This window comes from Lepidochelys kempii, chromosome 3, assembly GCF_965140285.1.
Source record: "Lepidochelys kempii isolate rLepKem1 chromosome 3, rLepKem1.hap1, whole genome shotgun sequence".
NCBI lineage: Eukaryota > Metazoa > Chordata > Testudines > Cheloniidae > Lepidochelys > Lepidochelys kempii.
The window spans coordinates 126,790,830-126,808,826 of record NC_136382.1 but is presented as its reverse complement, the minus strand read 5'-3'; the positions used below and the strand labels follow the sequence as shown (position 1 = coordinate 126,808,826).

The 17,997-nt window shown below is 42.1% G+C and overlaps 1 protein-coding gene and 1 long non-coding RNA gene across 9 annotated transcripts in view; one reads left to right on the top strand and one right to left on the bottom strand.

Moving 5' to 3' along the window:
- Nucleotides 1-7,513, top strand: part of LOC140909185 (uncharacterized) — a 101,546-nt gene extending 94,033 nt beyond the window's left edge. For 3 of the 5 annotated variants that reach the window (XM_073337892.1, XM_073337893.1, XM_073337889.1), the window contains 2 exons: nucleotides 2,755-2,960; nucleotides 6,215-7,513. In XM_073337892.1, the coding sequence (XP_073193993.1) occupies nucleotides 2,755-2,960; nucleotides 6,215-6,293 (285 nt within the window). In that variant the 3' untranslated portion in view covers nucleotides 6,294-7,513. Of the gene's footprint in view, nucleotides 1-2,754; nucleotides 2,961-3,807; nucleotides 5,514-6,214 lie in introns of those variants that run through there. The other 2 variants (XR_012158127.1, XM_073337891.1) reach the window with 2 other exon arrangements.
- LOC144930421 (uncharacterized) lies at nucleotides 1,920-15,152 on the bottom strand. 4 transcript variants are annotated; one of them, XR_013635574.1, is made up of 5 exons: nucleotides 14,919-15,144; nucleotides 12,474-12,548; nucleotides 11,308-11,347; nucleotides 7,729-8,336; nucleotides 1,920-3,954 (listed from the first exon to the last, which is right to left on the bottom strand). It is a non-coding gene; the product is annotated as an uncharacterized LOC144930421 (long non-coding RNA). The 4 variants fall into 4 exon arrangements; XR_013635571.1 differs by lacking the exon at nucleotides 1,920-3,954 and having other exon boundaries at nucleotides 7,868-8,336; nucleotides 14,919-15,152; XR_013635573.1 differs by lacking the exons at nucleotides 1,920-3,954; nucleotides 14,919-15,144 and adding an exon at nucleotides 14,647-14,812 and having other exon boundaries at nucleotides 7,868-8,336.
- Between the last annotated feature and the right edge of the window lie 2,845 nt (nucleotides 15,153-17,997).

Below are 17,997 nucleotides of genomic sequence, written 5' to 3'. Positions count from 1 at the left end.
CACGTAAGTGGGACCTAACACAAGAGAATGTGAGCAGTGATGTAGAATAATATAAATGTATTGTAAAATAAAGATTGTGTGACTTCCCCTAGGCATATATTCTGTTAGAAGCATACTTTCCACACAGAACAGATTAAAAAACATGTTTTGTATACAATTGTGTGTAAGAGATGGTTTTCACTAAAACATTTTCTGAGTCTTTTGGACATTACTTGCATAGATTACTACTACTGTTAAGAAAACAGCATTAAGTGTTTCAGAAGAGAAGTAGGACCAATCTTTCTAGACCTGGATGTTTTAGAATTAGGTTCCTAAATCCATATTTAAGCCTTGATACTGCAAATATGCATCAGTGTTTGCAGGATCAGGGTCTTAAATCACTAAATAAGTAACCCGTTTTTCAGTGGAGATGTGGGTGCTGAGCACCTGTGAAAATCAAGTCACTTCTTTAATTGCCTAAATATGGGTTTTAGGTTCTAACTCTAAACACTGCAATCTTAAAATGTTGGGCTCGAGTATGCCACCTTTTTTGTGCATAAAAGTTCTCTTTACATCTCCTTTGTACACTTGCCAGTTTTTATTAAGATCTTGAGTCATCAGTGAAGCCCACTTACAATGAAATTGGGTTTTTGTTTTTGATTTTTTTTTAATAGAAAACCTTTACTCTTAGCAGAGGCTCAGTGTAATGGGAATTGCAGTTTGCACATTGCATGGCACAGAAACTGTTAGGAACTTTCATTCTACTTCACTATAAATGGAGTTTGTCTGTATCTTACTTCACCATAAGCAGTTTCCTCTGTCTGTCTGAAATTACAACTGGTCAAAAAGTTATTTGCTAATAAATAATTTAGCAATTAATGGGGAAAATGTATAGAATAAATCATATACAAATTATTATTCCATTATCTATAGAGCTGGTCAAATAATGACAAAATGTATAAGTGAATAATCTATTTCAATACATATGTTAGAATTCATTGGATGACTCGATCAGGACATTCAGGTGGCTGAGGACAGACATTGGGATGGATTTTAAACAGCAGGCCAAAACTTTACTAAACTTAGCACCCCTCCCCAGTGTTACTGCCCTGTTTCCCTGTTCCAGGCCTAGAAGAGGATCCAATGTGGGGTTTACAGTGCTCCTATCATGTCGCCCATACCACAGGCTAGACTCTGCACTGCCTACCCCTAGGATTCAGATTGCTCTGCTGAATCCTCTCACTCTCCTCCTTGTGAAGAGGATAGACGTATCAAAGAAGGACCTGGCTCCGTGCAGACTTCAGGTCTCCCTTTTCCCCATAGGCCTGAGGTCCATCAGTGAAATTCCAGGTTTCTTATTTCTGGGTGCTGGCCCTTTCGACCTTTTATCTGCACTGGACACCAGCTACAAGTTGCAATGGACTAAGTAGTCATACAATTCCTAATGTTAAGTCCTATTCCTATTTAGCCTAACTGTGTCTCCATGAGGCTATGAGGAAGACGAAAAAAACTCAATCACCTACAATTTGGCCCTGATAAGAAAAATTCCTTCCTGACCCAGGTGATTGGTCAGATCCACAACATCCTAAAAACACAGGTCCTATACAACTGTGGAGAGGGAGGGTGAGTTCAGCTAAATGGGGAACCAGGCTCAAGAAACGCTGGACACAGGTTTAAATTAGAGATTGTGGGGAGCAAGAAGATAATTGGCTCCTGTCTCCTTCTAGCTGGTCAGTGGGCAATGGAGCAACCAGAGGGGTCTATATTCTAAAGACGTCTGGTTCCACAAGGAGCTAATCAAAACTCTCCGACCCAGGAAACTGGTTTGGTGGTCTTATTGTTATGAATAATTCTAACAGTTCTTATTGTAACATTGTAGTTATGTGTTATGGCTAAAATAATGCAAAAACTCTTCAAGGCAGAGAAACATTCCCCCCCCCCCCCCCCGGGTCCAATCCTGGTTCCACTGAAGTCAAAAGTAAAATTCCCATTGACTCAATGGAATCGGCAGTAGGCTCTATCTTTATAAAATGCCATAAAAAGGTGGCACTAGATTCATTTTCTAATAATAAAAGCTATAGAAATATATGAAAGCTGAAGGGAGACTGAGGGAATAAGCCAATCTAATTCTGGTAAAAATCATCTCTTGCATTCCCATTTGATGTATGACAGATTATGAGCATAAATAAGAAATGTTATTTCAAATTAAAAGGAAATAATTTCTCTTCTGTTCCAAATGACTGGAGATGCCTGTTTATTGAAAAATACCAAAAAGCATCACAGTCCACAAAGGGTGTATCTTACACTGGATAATGGTCTTTATTACTACACTGGTTTCAGGTATTTATGATGCTGGATTGAAAAGGAAATTTCATTAACTTTTCTTTCAAAGTGTCTCCTGCATGGTTCACTGAGCTATATCATGGTCTGGATTTTATAGGCACTTCAACTGGATATCAGCTCTGAGTATGACCCTACTGGCATGATTCCAGCTGAAGTAGTGGTCACAGAACAGCAGGGAGAGCGTCTCCTTTAGAGTCTAAAACTGCTATCTGTCTGAAGAGGATCATCTAGTTCTAGTAACTAACAAATATGAATCACAATATGAATATGAGGTTGAATTGAACATATTATGTTGCCAGGTGCCTTGTTTCCAATATCATTTGGGGTTTGGTTTTTTTTTGTTTTTTTTTTACAAGAACAATTTGCAGTGTTCTGCTTTGAAAATGCAGGGCTGCTTTGTGTAACCTCCTCTTGTGCTTCTGTTATCCCAAGATGGAATACTTGTTTCCAAGTCATCATAAACAACCTGGAAACAGCTCCACTGAAAGAGGAATAGAGGGAAGCACATTTCCCATTTTGCTAGATAGGAAACCGCATGAGCAATGTCACAGGGGCTTCTCCAAAACACGCCTAGTTTTTAAAGAAATGAAAAACAATTCAAAGGAGAAACAACATGAAAATAAAGGAGCTGTTGAAATGTGAGTATGCTACATGCTTTGCCTATGCTCTTTAATTTAGACTGGAAATAGAAATTTGTTATATGATGTATAATAAGGGTTCCATCCCCTTATTCCTTTTGTAAATTTTACTTGAAACATTGCAGCTCTTAAGAGTGATCACACATTAAAATACATGTAAGTGTGAGCTTTCAAATACCCTCGCTGGTGAATATTCAGAGCATCACACCCTGGCGCTTGCTTCTGAAGTTAAGATTAAACCTGCTGTGCAAACTCAGGATACATTTTAAAATGTCCATAATTTTGTTATTTTGAAACTAGATCTCTTCAAGCAAAGCACATACTCCTCATCCAGGACTATGTGCCATGCATACCAAGTTGGAAATTTTAAAATCAAGCTGATATCGAGTTTATCTGACTGTAGGAATGCTTGTTAATATATTTCTTACCAGTCAACTGTTCTCATGTGCAAATAAAATCCATGTTATCTATTCTGGAGTTAAAATGCACCCGAAAGTTAAGAGAGTATGAGAAAAAGATTGGATATTCTCTATCCAAAAGAAGAAAATGAAAAGCAAAAATCATAAGTTTAGAACAGAAAATCTATCTCAACCATAGTTATGAGGTTGCTACCACAGCACTGTAATACAGATAAATACACTGAGAAATTATTTAGATTGGTTATTTCTACTAAGCTTTTCTAAAGATGTTTTGGATGTGTCTTATAGTTTGGAGGATCAGAAATACAATAACAATACCTTTGCCCCTCAAGAAATGATCACTGTGCCTCTCTCTTACCATGGAAGATGTGGTTCTGAAAAATCCAGATGTGGCATGTATTTTTATTTACTCTTTTGTCCCCCATCAGGTCAGTGCTGTATAGCCTGGAGGAGCTGTCATACACTTTTACCCCATAGATTAAAAGTTCCTTGTAATACTCTGAGAACAGAGCTATTATAGCATCAAATTCTACCTTCCAATGCACACAGAGGGCTCCCCTTGAGATCAGTGGAAGCTGTAAACACAGAACAAAGGTCAGAAATTGGGCCAAGTGACCAACAAATACATGCAGAAACTCAGACATTGGTGGGGTGGGGGGAGATCCTTCTTTTCACTTAAACTGCTCTATAGGAGCATCATTCATCCACTGCTTTATCCCTTTGAAATGGTGGGAAGTCAGGCAGAGGGGAGGATTGAATTTGCAGTTACTTATGCTAACAAGCCCAGCATACCCTGCCACAACAAAGACACAGTCTGGGTTTGGCAAATGTCTTAGGGTTCACCACCAAGAAAGCTTCTCCACCTTTAAGAGGTTCATCAGAGCAAGACCCTTGCTACCAATCCTTTTGCTGGCCAGTAGCCTTCAGGGTGAGTGGGACTATATTGGGGCAATGAGGGGTGGGTTTATCAGAGCATCACAAGGAAGTTATAGGGGTGAGCAAGGCATGGCAGGACATATGGAGCATGAGGCAGGGAGTGGGCCTGCTGGGGAAGAGGGAGAAAAGATATTAGGGAACATGGGGAGATTACAGCTAGAAGGCAGCAGGGGAGTACTCCTACCCTCTCCACTGGATGGACCTATTGCAGATTGCTGGAGAATTAAACCACTTTGAGCCAGAGAAGAGCTATAGATGTTCTCCTGGTGGAAAGCCTAAGGTTATTGGTTACAGCTGGCCAAGGCACCAGGCTGCAGCACCCATGTACTGGTGCCCCATGTTGGGCTGTCTATCAAGGGAAGAGGACAGAAAACTGCTAGTGCTCACCCACCTTATACTTCTGTATTTCCGCCTTCCCTTAATGTGGCTATTTATCTCCCCAACATTCATGTTTCCCCATGTCTTCTCCACACTTCTGTTTCTTCCTTTCTGTCCCACCGTACAAAACACTTTTTTCATACATCTCTAGCTCTGTAACAGTGTGTGGAGGATGACATATAGTCAGTGTGTCCAGTAGTTTTCTTTGGCAAAACCATTTGGCTGTGACAAATTACTGCAATAACTTTAATATTTCCCATTCCTGTACACCTATATCAGCTTAAAGAGGAGTTGATGTGTGAAATGAAAAACCTAAATTTTTTTTTTAATTTTAGAGAACCACAGAAATACGAGGAAAACAGTGAAAGAGTTTGAAGAGGGAATATTTTAATAAGTTCCATCTAAAAGTTATTAAATCTTGTCCCAAAAAAATAAATAGAAAACTAAATTCTCCTGTGAAAAACTATCATAGCAAATTTGGAGACTAAAACCAATATTTACTGGGAAAGAGGGATTTTTCATCTTGTTTTATGTGCAAATCTCAAAGCAATCCCCTACTACTCTAGTCCCATTGTGCCCAGCTTTTACAAAGGGAATCGCTCCTCCCCTGCAACTGACTTCAGTAGGAGTTGTATGAGTAAAGACTGCAGGACCCTAACCTTAAATGTTACCAACATCTCTGCCAAACATTAGAATGAGAGGATGGGCTTCTACAGCCATCTTCTACTTTAAAGTAAAGCCTACAGCTTTAGCTTTGACAATCTCCCATTTAAAAAAATCCCTTTGCTCATATATAGGCCACTAGTATAGTTTTATTTAGGGGCATCAGAAGTAGAGCAAAAATTCAGAATTTTTGTCCTTTGAGAAATTCCAATACTTTACCATTTTTATCCCAAACTGGGACAAAAAAATTGAAATATCAGTTCTTTTGCAAAATGGAAATTCCAAAAAAAATCAGTTTGGAAATAGCAAAAGAGTTTCTCATTTTTTATCAAAATGAAACGTTTCAACATTCCCAAATCAAAAATGTTTCATTTTGGTTAGCTGAACTGAACCGCCAAAAAAAATTCATTTAGAGTCAGTTCAACAATGATTTCCATTTCCTTAGTGTGTTGCATGGCTTTATGGGAGTTGTCTGATCTCCCCATTCTCCGTTATAGCCCAGGCCACCTGGCCAGACTAGATCACCAATGATGCAATTGAAGTAATGTGAGACTCAAGGCACACCACACAACTTGGGCAGAGGGGTGACCACGTTGTATGCTGGGAGATGTGCTCTGGGAAGGAAGCTCAGCCTATGGGGCGGGGGTGGGAATGGGAACCCAAACTACTACTCCCATGAAGCAAGGTGGCACAATAGAGAAATAGAAATTTTATAACAAAGTATTACAACATGCTCTCACAAGCTGTTTCAACCAAAAATGTTGAATATGCAGCCTAATACATATGTAGGTTAATGCCTCAATACAGTTATAAATGTATACATCTCTGATCTTAATTTTTTTTTTTTTTAAATTTTAGGAAGCTAAGTCAACAGTTACCTACTGGACTACTTATGTGGACAAAGAATCCATTTTCTAAAGTAGAAAAGGATGACTAAAATACAGAAACTCACAACAGCAATGGAATTGCAGGTTTACGTAGATCTTTACGTTGTAACCCACACACATTGTGATGTACCTAGATTATGAAATCACTGTACTAAATGTAATTGAACTTCCTACAGGCCAAAATCTTGATCTCATTGAAGACAAAGTGAAGGTTGTCATTCACTTTAATTACAGCAGGATTTGGCTCTAAAGCAGTGCTACTATGGAGTGGTTCAAAACAGATGATAAATGTGTCTTGTGAAAATAGATAATTTACTGTACAATTTGGCTGGGTTCCTAATCTTTAACTGATCTACAGTATTAATTGTTGGAACATACCCCAGTGAACCAGTTGATGCTTTTGTTGTTGCAGTTTATCCTGATGTGATAAAATCAACAATAATTTCTCATTGAGCTCTTGCAAGCTGAGTGATGAACTCAAAGGAGGAAGATTTTTTAAAAAGTAGAGAAGTCTAGTTTAAGAAACAATGACTTAGATGCAAGACAAGCTTTCACTTAATCAAAGAAGGCAGACAGGCTACTTATGGGCATTTGGTCAGAAATACACTTAACTCATAATTCTTTAATCTAAAATCTACATGTAAATCTATAGTGTAAGCTTCTAAACATTCACTATAAAATTAAATGTGCTCAGTTTCAGATGTTTGTTTTTTAATGGATGCAACAAGCTTATTGCGTGTCATGCTGTGGGAGACGTTGCACTTCACACACAAGTGGGCTCATCAGCCATTCTGCAAATCAAACACATCACTGGCTGTTGTGGCAGAGGAGGACACTTAGCACTGTGAGGGGAGAGACCAACTCAGCAGAAGAGAGAGCAGACTTGAAAAAACACCAAAAGACGGTGAAATAATGGTTCTCTACTGAAAGAATGCAAACAACTCATAGGTGTCATAAATCAGATTACTTGGAAGCAAAATAATTTGAGACTATCAGTTGATGAGTAGGTCCCCTCAGGCACTGCTTCCTTGACTGACAGTTCTGCTGCTTCCAATCCCTGCAGTAAAGACCTACCCACCTGTGAAGGTTATCAGAGAACAGGAGGGAAACATCCATAGAAAATCATCCATCATGAGTGAGATATTAAAGGCAATGTTTTAAATTGATCAAAGTTTTACATACTTGAACCATCTTTATATGTTTTATCTGATTCTTTAGGAAATGTAATATCAGTGAAATTGACAGGCTATCATCTTTGGTTTTCTGACCCATTTTACAGCTGTGATGCTTAGAACAAGTTTAGCCAATATCTCCATCCCTCGACCAAACTGGCCAACTTTCATGCAATTTATGCATGGATGAATACAAATTACTGATCATGGCTTTAAAATGTTGGAAGAATGGGGCTGGTGCTGCATGTTATTGTATATAGATACAATCACCACTGCACACCTGATAAGTAAATATTCCTTCATAGTGCATTACCTTTAGTATTAATATCCTGTGGACAGAAGACAACATGCTGAAGTCAGCTGCTAGGGTCAGTAATCTCCATAGCTATGAAGCATTCCCACTGCTTGTAAAATTCCTCCATTGCAAGTTTCAATTTGAAGAAGTGAGTACCTTGACAGCCAGAGTATTTTAATAAAACAGGTCACTTATGTAAACAAAAATGTAAGCAGTAGACCTCAAGACAGGAATTAGAAAATGAAGAATGTAATAAGACACTTCAGAAATAACAAAAATGAGGCTGCAGTGAGTCCACTACTTTAAGGTGTGTTCGTTGTTAAGCCACTTCAAGTCCAATATTAAAAAACATCTATCTTCTTTACAGTTGAGGGGATGTTTTCAGCTCCAAGTTGTCGTCTATGGCTGATGACCAAGCCTGTAGTTGCAAATATGTTCAATCCAGTTGAATCAATGACAAACAATTCCGTGAGGGTTTAGCAAGATTCCACTTCAAGATAATTAATTTGATTTCCAACTTGTGTTTTTTTAAAAAGCATTCAAAATATAGCATAAGGAGTATGAAACAAGTTACTTTAAATCTCCTCTCTGTCCAGTGAAGAAAATCTGCCAGCCTTTATTCATGTCTAAAAGAGAGAAGGTTTTTTTTAAATGGAAACAAAGTATATATATTTTCTTAGCCCTATATTTCAAATCACTACAACTAAAGAGTCAGCATTTAGAACACTATTAATACACCTACAATACATGCAAGTTTTCAAAACAGATTAGTAAAGAAACTAGTTCTTAAAAGCAGTCACAGTGCTAAAATGTAAAACAAAGATTAGACTTTTTAAAAAAAAAACAATGCTCTATGGCTACGCTTAGCTACTAATAAGTGAACCATTAATTGTTAGGCCCAAGAGTTATACCACAAGGATTATTCATGTGTTGCCCTGTTTTGACATATCAGTCTGCATTAAGATAGGGGAGTGGTTCCCAAACTTTAACAACCTGTGAACCACTTTCACTAAAATGTCAAGTCTTGCGAACCCCCTCCTAAAAAATGAGTATTTCCAGGGATTTTCTCCTTTACCCAAGTATAAATTAGAAGAGCAGTGATCTTGGAAATATAAAATTTGTTTTTATGACATGCTTATTGCATACTATTTATTGTTTATCATTACAGTATTTTTATTACATTATGAAAACGGCAACACTCTTCCAAGATCTCACTTTCATAGCTTTTATCACTTTGAATAAGCCTGTTATAAGACAAGGCTCCTATGTTTCATCAAGGAGTATCAGATGTGAAACAGCATGAAGGGATGTAAGAAGCCAACTCAGAGTTCCTCCTACACAAGCATTCAGGTCTTCAGCAGTCCAGGCAAATGACACACTATACAACAAAGCTTAAACTTGTTCTTCATAATAATTTTAAAAACAGTACTAGCTGTCTATTTCATTTTAAAAACAGCAAAAAATATTCACCTCTTTTCATTTCTTATAAGGAGTCTTGAAGTTTAAATCTCCTCAGTGTGATAGATGTGCTTGCTTTGATCTGCTTAGCTCTTGGAAGTTCAGGGGTGCCGGGCTGCCCAGGGTCCCTAGGGACAGCTCTGTCCACCATTAGGGATTCCCCCCGCCCTCCCCAAGAACCCCCTGTAACATTTCACGAACCCCAGTTTGGGAACCACTGACACAGGGCATTGTAGTGCAGATTATGCAGAAATGCTTAATACTTTGCTGCAGTGTAGTGCAAGCAACCTAGTAGAAAGAATTAATATTAGATGACTATAAGAGTATCAGTAAGGATTACTATTACTTTTGTAATTTTATACACTTCTCTTAAAAAGGGGGGTTTAAGTTGTCACCTACACTTGAAACTTCTTTTCCATTTTCCACAACAGAATCAGGTTCCCATAGGAGAATTTTTATTCAAGTCCACATAATTACATATTAAAATAAAACGTAGACTTTGGCACTTAAATAATATTAATCCTTCCGCACTAAACCTCTAGTATCACCCAAGAACTAAAGTAATAGATCAACAACCTGTAAATGCACATTGCAAGCTGAATTTCCCACAAAACTAGAACTTCTAATTTTTGGGTCAATTTACTTTTTTTGAGAGCATTTAGAGTCCTAGCATTTGCAGAGAGACAGAAAAACAGCAATAGTTGAGTGCAGCTAAAAGTACGCATAATTAAATTCATATGGTAAGGTTACAATTTTTATTGAACAAAGGTCCTTAACTGTAGCACTAATATCTTAGATTATTAAAAATGAAAATTTTCAAATTAATTTTTATTCTTGTACAAGATGAATTAAGTGCAAAAAGTTAGTCCGTTTTGTGATATGCAGCCAAGAGCCATATCTTTTCTGCATATACAAAGAAATATTACATTAACTATAAGTCCAGTTGCATTCTCCCCCTTGAGGGAGTGTTAATTAACTGAACATGCATAATAGTTTACTTTAGCCTTAAAGTTATGCTTTTACTTGCTCTCTTCCATTCACTCCTGCCTTCTATTCTTCCTTCTTTGTTCTCTCTTCCACTGAGTCTCTTGCATCAGAGTTTTCCTCTCCATCTATTTACATCCAGTCCTAAAACTCATCTTCTCTATTCCCCCCTCTATCTCCCTTATTTATTCTCTAGTTCTTTTCACAATTTCTAAAACACCCCCCATTTCCCTCTCCCATGCTCTTCTATTGCCCATTCTCACTGACCCTATTCCATTCCTCCTAGCCAATAGTTTTGGTTCTTCATTCCCATAGCACTACTTAGCTGTGCAGTCAGGAGCCAAGCACACCTTTGCTTTCTGCTGACTCCATGGAGCCAGGAGCAGTGGAATTCCCATTGGCAGTGGACAGTGAAAGGAAGGAATTGCCAAATGCTGCCGGAAAGCACTATTGTGGAACACAGCAACATTGCCAGAAGGAGATACATGGACTACAAGAAACACTCCAGGATCACAAAGCTCAAACCACAAGGAAAGCACTGGCACAATGCTGCAGTGTTTAGGATGTATGCATGCATTTAAACATTCATATCAAACAAAAACTGTTTACTGACATTAGACGTCACAAGCACATTTCTATTAAAATTAGGTTTTGTAAACGCTCTTTTTTTAAAAGTAAAAAGATAGCTGGGAGTATGAAGTCCCTAGCAGCTCTTTTTAAAGGTGTTTACACCTGCAACTAGAGACAGAGCATGATTTCAAATTGTTTCACTAAGGGTACATCTACACTGCAATAAAAGCCCAGCAGCACAAAGTCTCAAAGCCTAGGTCAGTTGACTCAGGCTCAAAAGACTCAGGCTGCAGGGCTGAAAGTAGCATGTAGACATTTGGGCTGGATCCTGAGCCTGAGCCCTTCCTGGGTCTCAGAACCCAGATGCCAGCCTGAGCCTGAATATCTACACTGCTCCTTTTAGCCCCACAGCCTGACACCCCACAGCCTGAGCTTAAGTCAAGTGACTGGAGCTCTGAGTCTTGGTGCCAGAGGTTTTTAAATTACAGCATAGACATACCCAAAGCTTTTAAAGAAATTCCTAGTCTTTAGAAAAGTAGTCCCCTCTATGCGGATTTAAAAAAACCTCAGTAGCATAATACTAACCTGTTAATGTGTTGTTATTCTGGACAAGAGAATTTATGGTCTATTTAAAAAAAAGCACAAGTAACAATCATGCCATCAGTTTCCAAGTTTTGGAAAGTTAAGCTAAATATCCCAACAAATTTTCATGACACCACTAGGAAATTGTGCCTACCCACCCCTTAATAGGTTGGAGGAGTCTCTCTTCAAAAACAGATCAATTAGTTAAGGTAAGATAGGACAGAGTCTTGGCTTTAATGCATGATCAAACCTTTCCCTAAGAAAGGCATTTTGTTTTTGAGAAAGACATCCTTCCTTTTCTAGTAGGTTCCTTCAAGCAGATCTAAAATTCAGTCCAAAATATGAGTTAGAAATCTATAATACTTGCTAATTTTTATATAACAAAACTAAATTAGCAAAGATAAAGCCTAGTAGTGTACTATCCCATAGAAGATCAATTGGTTCCATGCTCCAGAGAGTGCAGTGGAAACTAGAGATGCCCCAGAAGGCATCATCCCTATGTCACAGAGGTCAGAATAGTCTGGTGTTGTATGAGAATTCTTGCATTATGACCTTTATATGTTCCAGAGAATCTCTAGTGAACTCTGAACACCAGCAGACATTAATAAAAATTATTTTCATAAGAACGGCAACTTGTTCGAGAGTAAGCCAGTAAGCCCATATAACAACTCTTAGCTTAGTTGAGTTCTAACAAAGTACTTTCATCCTTACCTGCGATTCACTAGTAACTTAAAAAACTTTTTGGAGATGGAAGCTAGTGCAGAATACAATTGCTTACTGAGCACAGTTTCACTGGGATGAATGACACCAGTACTCTGGAATCTGCACTGGTGGTCCATTGGTCCCCAGATGCAGTTTGTCATTGGTTATGACTTATAAAACCCTAAATAGGCCTCCCTCCTTGTGCCATGCTGCCACATTTGCGGTCAGCACACATACACAAGCTTTTTACCCCTGGTTATAAGTGAGGAGAGACTGCCAGGGGGTGTTCTGTGAGGATACCAGGACTACTGCTGGGTGGGTAGTCTTCCTGTCCTGTAAAAAACTGTCAAGATTTCAAAAAGTTTCCCATTCCACATCATGTTTAATTGTTATGCAGTGCCTAGATACACCCAACTGGCAAAGAGAATTTATGTTCATAGTACTTTGTAAATGTGCATGCAGTTTACCTCATTACAGGAGGCAACCATTTGATGGAGGGCTCTCAGGGATGAATGCATCTGCTCAAGAGACTTTAGCTCCTCCTATTTGAGTTTTTAAAAGGAAATTTTTTAAAAAAAGGAAAGACAAACACCATCATAAATAATTTTACACACACGTACTACCACTTTGTTGGAGGACTCAACTCTATGCTTTGGTTTCACATTTCTTCCCAAAATATACCTAAACCCAGTCCACTTCCATTTTAATTGTACATTTTTAAAATGTTACGATTCTGGCTTTAATAACATTTTCTATAGCACCAAGCATCTCAAATGTTTTACAAACAGTAATATATTAAGCTTCACAACATATCTGTTAAGGGTAGGTTGTATCATATATACCAGAGGTGAGCAAACTACGGCCTGCGGAACCCTCCTGCCTGGCTCCTGATCTCCTGGCCCAGGAGGCTCACCCCTGGCCCCTCCCTCGCTGTCCCCCCTCCTCGCAGCCTCAGTGCACTGCGCTGCCAGCACAACACTCTGGCCAGCCGGGAAGTGCAGTTGCAGATCCACAGCCTGACCCGGTGCTTTGGGTGGCACGGCTGTAGCATCACCAGCCACTGGTGCTCCAGGCAGCATGGTAAGGGGGCAGGGGGTGTTGGATAGAAGGCAGGGGAGTTGGGGGTGGTGGTCAGGGGGCAGGGGTGTGGCTAGGGGCCAGGGAGGTCAAGAGGGCAGGGAACAGGGGGTTGGATGGGGCAGGAGTCCCAGCGAGCAAATCAGGAATGAGAGGGAGTGTTGGATGGGGCAGCAGGGGGCAGTCAGCTGGGGGTGGTGGATGGGGTAGGAGTCCCGGGGCGGGGAGCCGTTAGGGGACAGGAGTCCTAGGGGAGCCATCAGAAGGTGAGAAGCCAGGGGTGGGAGGGGGTTGGATAGGAGGCAGGGGCTGGGCCACGCCTGGCTGTTTGGGGAGACACAACCTCCCCTATCCGGCCCTCCATACAATTTTGGAAACCCGATGTGGCCCTCAGGCCAAAAAGTTTGCTCGCCCCTGATATATACCTATTATGCAGATGGAAATCTGAGGCACAGAATGGCTATGAGATTTGCACAAAGTCACAAAGAAAGCATTATGTTAACAGAAACTCCTTTTAATATTCAGCAAGCCACACTTATTTCAGTAGCAAAGTTGTACAAAATACTCAATAGAATAGTTGGCCTCAATGATTTTTCTGTAATTTTGCAAGTCTCTAGCTAAGTTTTCATAACAAGATCACTACCGTAGGATGAGTCTACACATACGATGCATTTTAAATAAAAGGAGCTAAGTCCACAAGGCAGACTGCATTACTTTTTCTGGCACTGACCCGCACAAACAGGCTTTTCACTACTAATCTAAAAAGCAGCCCCTTCCTGCGCTGAAATTTGGGTGCGTGACGCAAGTTACTTGCTTCACAATAACTGCAAACTACATCCTTGTAATGTTTTAGGGAAATGTGCAGGTGATACTGAGATGTTTGTGTTGCAAAGGCGGCCAGGCAACAGCCTGGTTAACTCTTTCCATTTTAGATAAAAACCCTAGAACCGTTTTCTATGGGCTAGGTTTTGTAAACACTTATTTTGACATCCTCTCCGTTTAAGGTCCAGTCACACCGGGCACTCTCCTTTCACGCGGTGCTGGCAGGGGGAGAGCGCACGGGGCTCCCACCGCCTAGCCCCGGCGCTGACCCAGAGCCACATCGCACGTTCACATTCCCTGGGTTCAAGTTTCCCCTCCCGGCGCCAGGGGAGCGGAGGGCAGCGCTCAGGCGAGGACGGAGCAGAGCCTGCCGGGGGCACCTGCCAATCGCCGCCCCGGAACACGCGGCACCGTCTCGGCTTGCGGGGCTCCACGGCCCGTTCACAGGCATCACGTTGACGCTCCTCCCCCAGCCTGCGGCGGGCCCTTACCCCGGCAGGCTCGGCCCGAGACGGGGACAGCGGGGGGGGAGGCGGGGGCGCGGCGCGGGCGGGTCAAGGCCGCCGACCCCGGAGCCAAGCCCCCGCCCGCCGGACTTGGCTTAAACATCGCGAGATTTCAGCTCTTCGCGCTGGGGACGAGTCTGCGGGGCCGGCGGGAGGGGCTCGCCCTGGTTTCTGACAGCGGGCGGGGAGGGGGAGACTCGCACGGCCGCGCAGAGCTGGGCCAGCCGGTACACACCGCGTATCGCCACAGCCACGACACACTCCGGGAACCGGCGACGAGGCGGGTCGTCTCCGCTCCCGTGACAGCGCCGAGGGCCCAGGGCAGCCCATAGCCGCCCCCCCCATTCCTGGGCTGGCGCCCTGGCCGGAGAGAATGTGACCCCCCCCCCCGATCCCAGCATGCACCGCACCACCGGACGCCACCACGGCCCAAAGAAGCAGGCGCTCGTGATTCCGCGAGGACAGCAGCGCGCGTGGGGACGAGAAGGGGCGGGGCTCTACTCCAACCTGCAGCCGCGCGGCCTCCTGGTCTCGCGCCGGCCCCGCTCTCGCGCCGGGGGTCTGGTGCTGCTGCTCCTTGCCTGACATGGTGAGAAGCCCCCCAGAGAGGGAGGGGAGGAGTCTACCGAGCGCGCGCACGCGCGCCCCCCGGAACAGGCCGGCGTTTGAATGCGGCGCGCGGGGCGGGGAACTACCGCGTGGTGTCACGTGGGAGGGAGAGGCGGTGGCGGGTGTCCTCCTGGCGGGCTGCCGGCGCGAGACGCTGGTGCCGGGGGAGGGGTGGGCGCCGTAGCACGCGTGCAGAGCCGTCTTGCCTCTCATGAGCAAAGCAGCATGATGAGAGCATCGCTGAACTAGCCTTTACTCCCCCCTGGGCTCCAGCCAGCAGAGCCCTGTTGAACCTCGGTTAGTTAGAGGTGCTCCGGCCCCAAGGGAACATGCCTCCCATCAGGACTGCTCCTAGGTTTCACTCCAACAGGCAGGTGCTAAGCACCCATCTACACAATGAATTTTCTCCATGTCAGGGGTCCCGTTATATTCCTCTAGCCACAAGGCATAGACGCAGCGTGATCTCACTTATGTATATGGGACTAAATGCATTATCACACACCACATTACTGAACCACATTAAAGCACTGGTCTTTTGTGATGGGGATTACAGACAGAGCCTTGAAATTGACAAGACAGCCCATGTAAAGAATGTGGCCTAACTACACCGACATAAACCTTACGCCTCTCCTGGAGGTGGAGTTATTAGGTAGCTGTAGTAGGGCACTTCCATCAGCGGGACAAGGCTGTAGTGTGTACACTGACATAATTAGGTCGACATAAGATGCCTTACATCAACCTGTGTAATGTAGACCGGGCCTAAGGGACTTGCCCCTCAGCAGCTGTGGAACATGCTCCAGTGGGAGTGAGGAGGGGGGCGCGCTCAGAATACCAGTGGGCAGGGCGTCAGGCAGAAGAGGCAGGGGTGGGGGGTAGCTTCCCTTAAGGGAGGGTTCGCCTGCCACCCATGGAGCTGGGGGAATACTTATTTGACCAACTAACACTGACATTGATTGGGAACTTCCTGTTGGAAGGGGATGGGGTCTGTGATCATGCCCCAAACCAAAGAGAGAGCAGGGAGGTAGGAAGTGGCCCAAGGAAGGCTTGCCTGGTGCACTAGGAAGAAGTGATTGAGACATTCCATGCCTTGGGCCATGACCCAGTGGAGAGGGAGAACCCTGGTCCCCTTGCTTTTCCCCCTTCCCCCTGGTCCCTGATGGACCACAATTTGATTGCTGGGCCTGCTGACCATCAGGCAAGTCGGTCCTGGAATTTTGGGAGTGGAAAGACTGTTGAGCCACAGTCTGCCCACTAGGTCTGCTGGCCTCTGAGTAGAATCCTCTACATCCTTACATTCAGTTTCTGATGCCGTGTAAACCAAAAACATACACTACTTCACCTGCAAAGCATTTGGGAATCAAAATCTAAATCCAAACAAAATTATATTCAATTCCTGTGTAACATCACTCCCATGCCTCAACAAATTAACCTCCAGACCAAGAGAACAAACAACCTCACCCCAAACTGAATTATGCTTAAGACTTTAGACCAAAACCTACAAACAACAATATATAAGTTCCTGGAAATAACAGATGAAAAACAGCAAAAGTTAGACTGCTAAAAAACAACCTACAAACTACTTCACCATTGAACAACAATAATGGAATATTGGCAGAAATATGGCAGAGAGAGCATCATACCAGGTACCAATCTGTCATTGAATCATAAGTTGACAACAATGACAAATGGACTAAGGATAGAAATTCAAAGACATTGTGAAACCCTATCGTGGGTAGATCAATGCTTGAGTATATCTACCTCTGACAGATATCCAAGATTTCCCTTCTTTTTACACATTAACAAAACTTGAATAGCTTATAAAATAACATGAACTGGCACAATAAAATGTAATGTGTGGATATGCCTTTTACATATACAGATGAATACAAGTTCTGTAGGCTCAATTAGACCTTCCATTATACTTGTGTTACCTTTTCATCTTAAATTCTGCCTTCAGTGACATCTAGACAAACTTATTGCTTTCAGTGGGTTGCATAGCTGTAACTATCAGGAACTAAGTGAACAATTCTATTAGTGGTGCGCAAGAAGGAATAGAATCTTCTTCTTGCCCTCCTAACTGCATTGGGTCTGTATGGCTAACAAGACAAGAGTAAAACATACCAAAAACTTATTTTTGTCACTAATGTAAGTAGATACAACTCTGAATACACAAATGAAAGAAATGTTGAATGAAAAGGTGTCTTCTTTTTACCTAGTGTCTTTTTGGAGCAGACTGCACTTAAAGAAATTAAAGAATAAGCTCTGTGTTAACCTCAAAAGCTTTTCTCTTTCACCAACAGAAGTTGGTTCAATAAAAAAATATTACTTCACCCGCATTGTCTCTTTAAGAAATTATTAATTTATTTAAGAAAGAGACTGAGAATAAAAAGTGAAGCAGTGGACCTAATTTCCTTGGATTTCAGGAAGGCTTACACCACAACAGATAAAGTGGACAAGTATGGTATTGATGGTAAAATAGTGAGATAAAAAACCCCAAACCACAGTATGCATCCAATGAAGTGAGCTGTAGCTCACAAAAGCTTATGCTCAAATAAATTGGTTAGTCTCTAAGGTGCCACAAGTACTCCTTTTCTTTTTGCGAATACAGACTAACATGGCTGTTACTCTGAAACCTTGACTTATTAACTGAGACCACAGAGAGGTATAAATGGTTACTGATCAGATAGTAGGGAGGCGACAAGTAGAATGCAACAAGGATCAATGTTAGACCCAACCTTGTTCACATTATGCATAAATGACCTGTGAAGGGAATGTTCAGCAAGACTTGCACATTTTCATATGACTTGAAACTGGGAAGGCCAACACCTAAGAAAAGGGACAGTGAATACAAGGTTACTTGATGGGTTTAAAGGGATACAAGCTAAAGAAATGAGAATAGGATTGAAATGTCAACCGGATCATTATGGCCATAATCATAGCAAGACATTGATCAAGAAAAGGATCTGGAAGAAGAAGA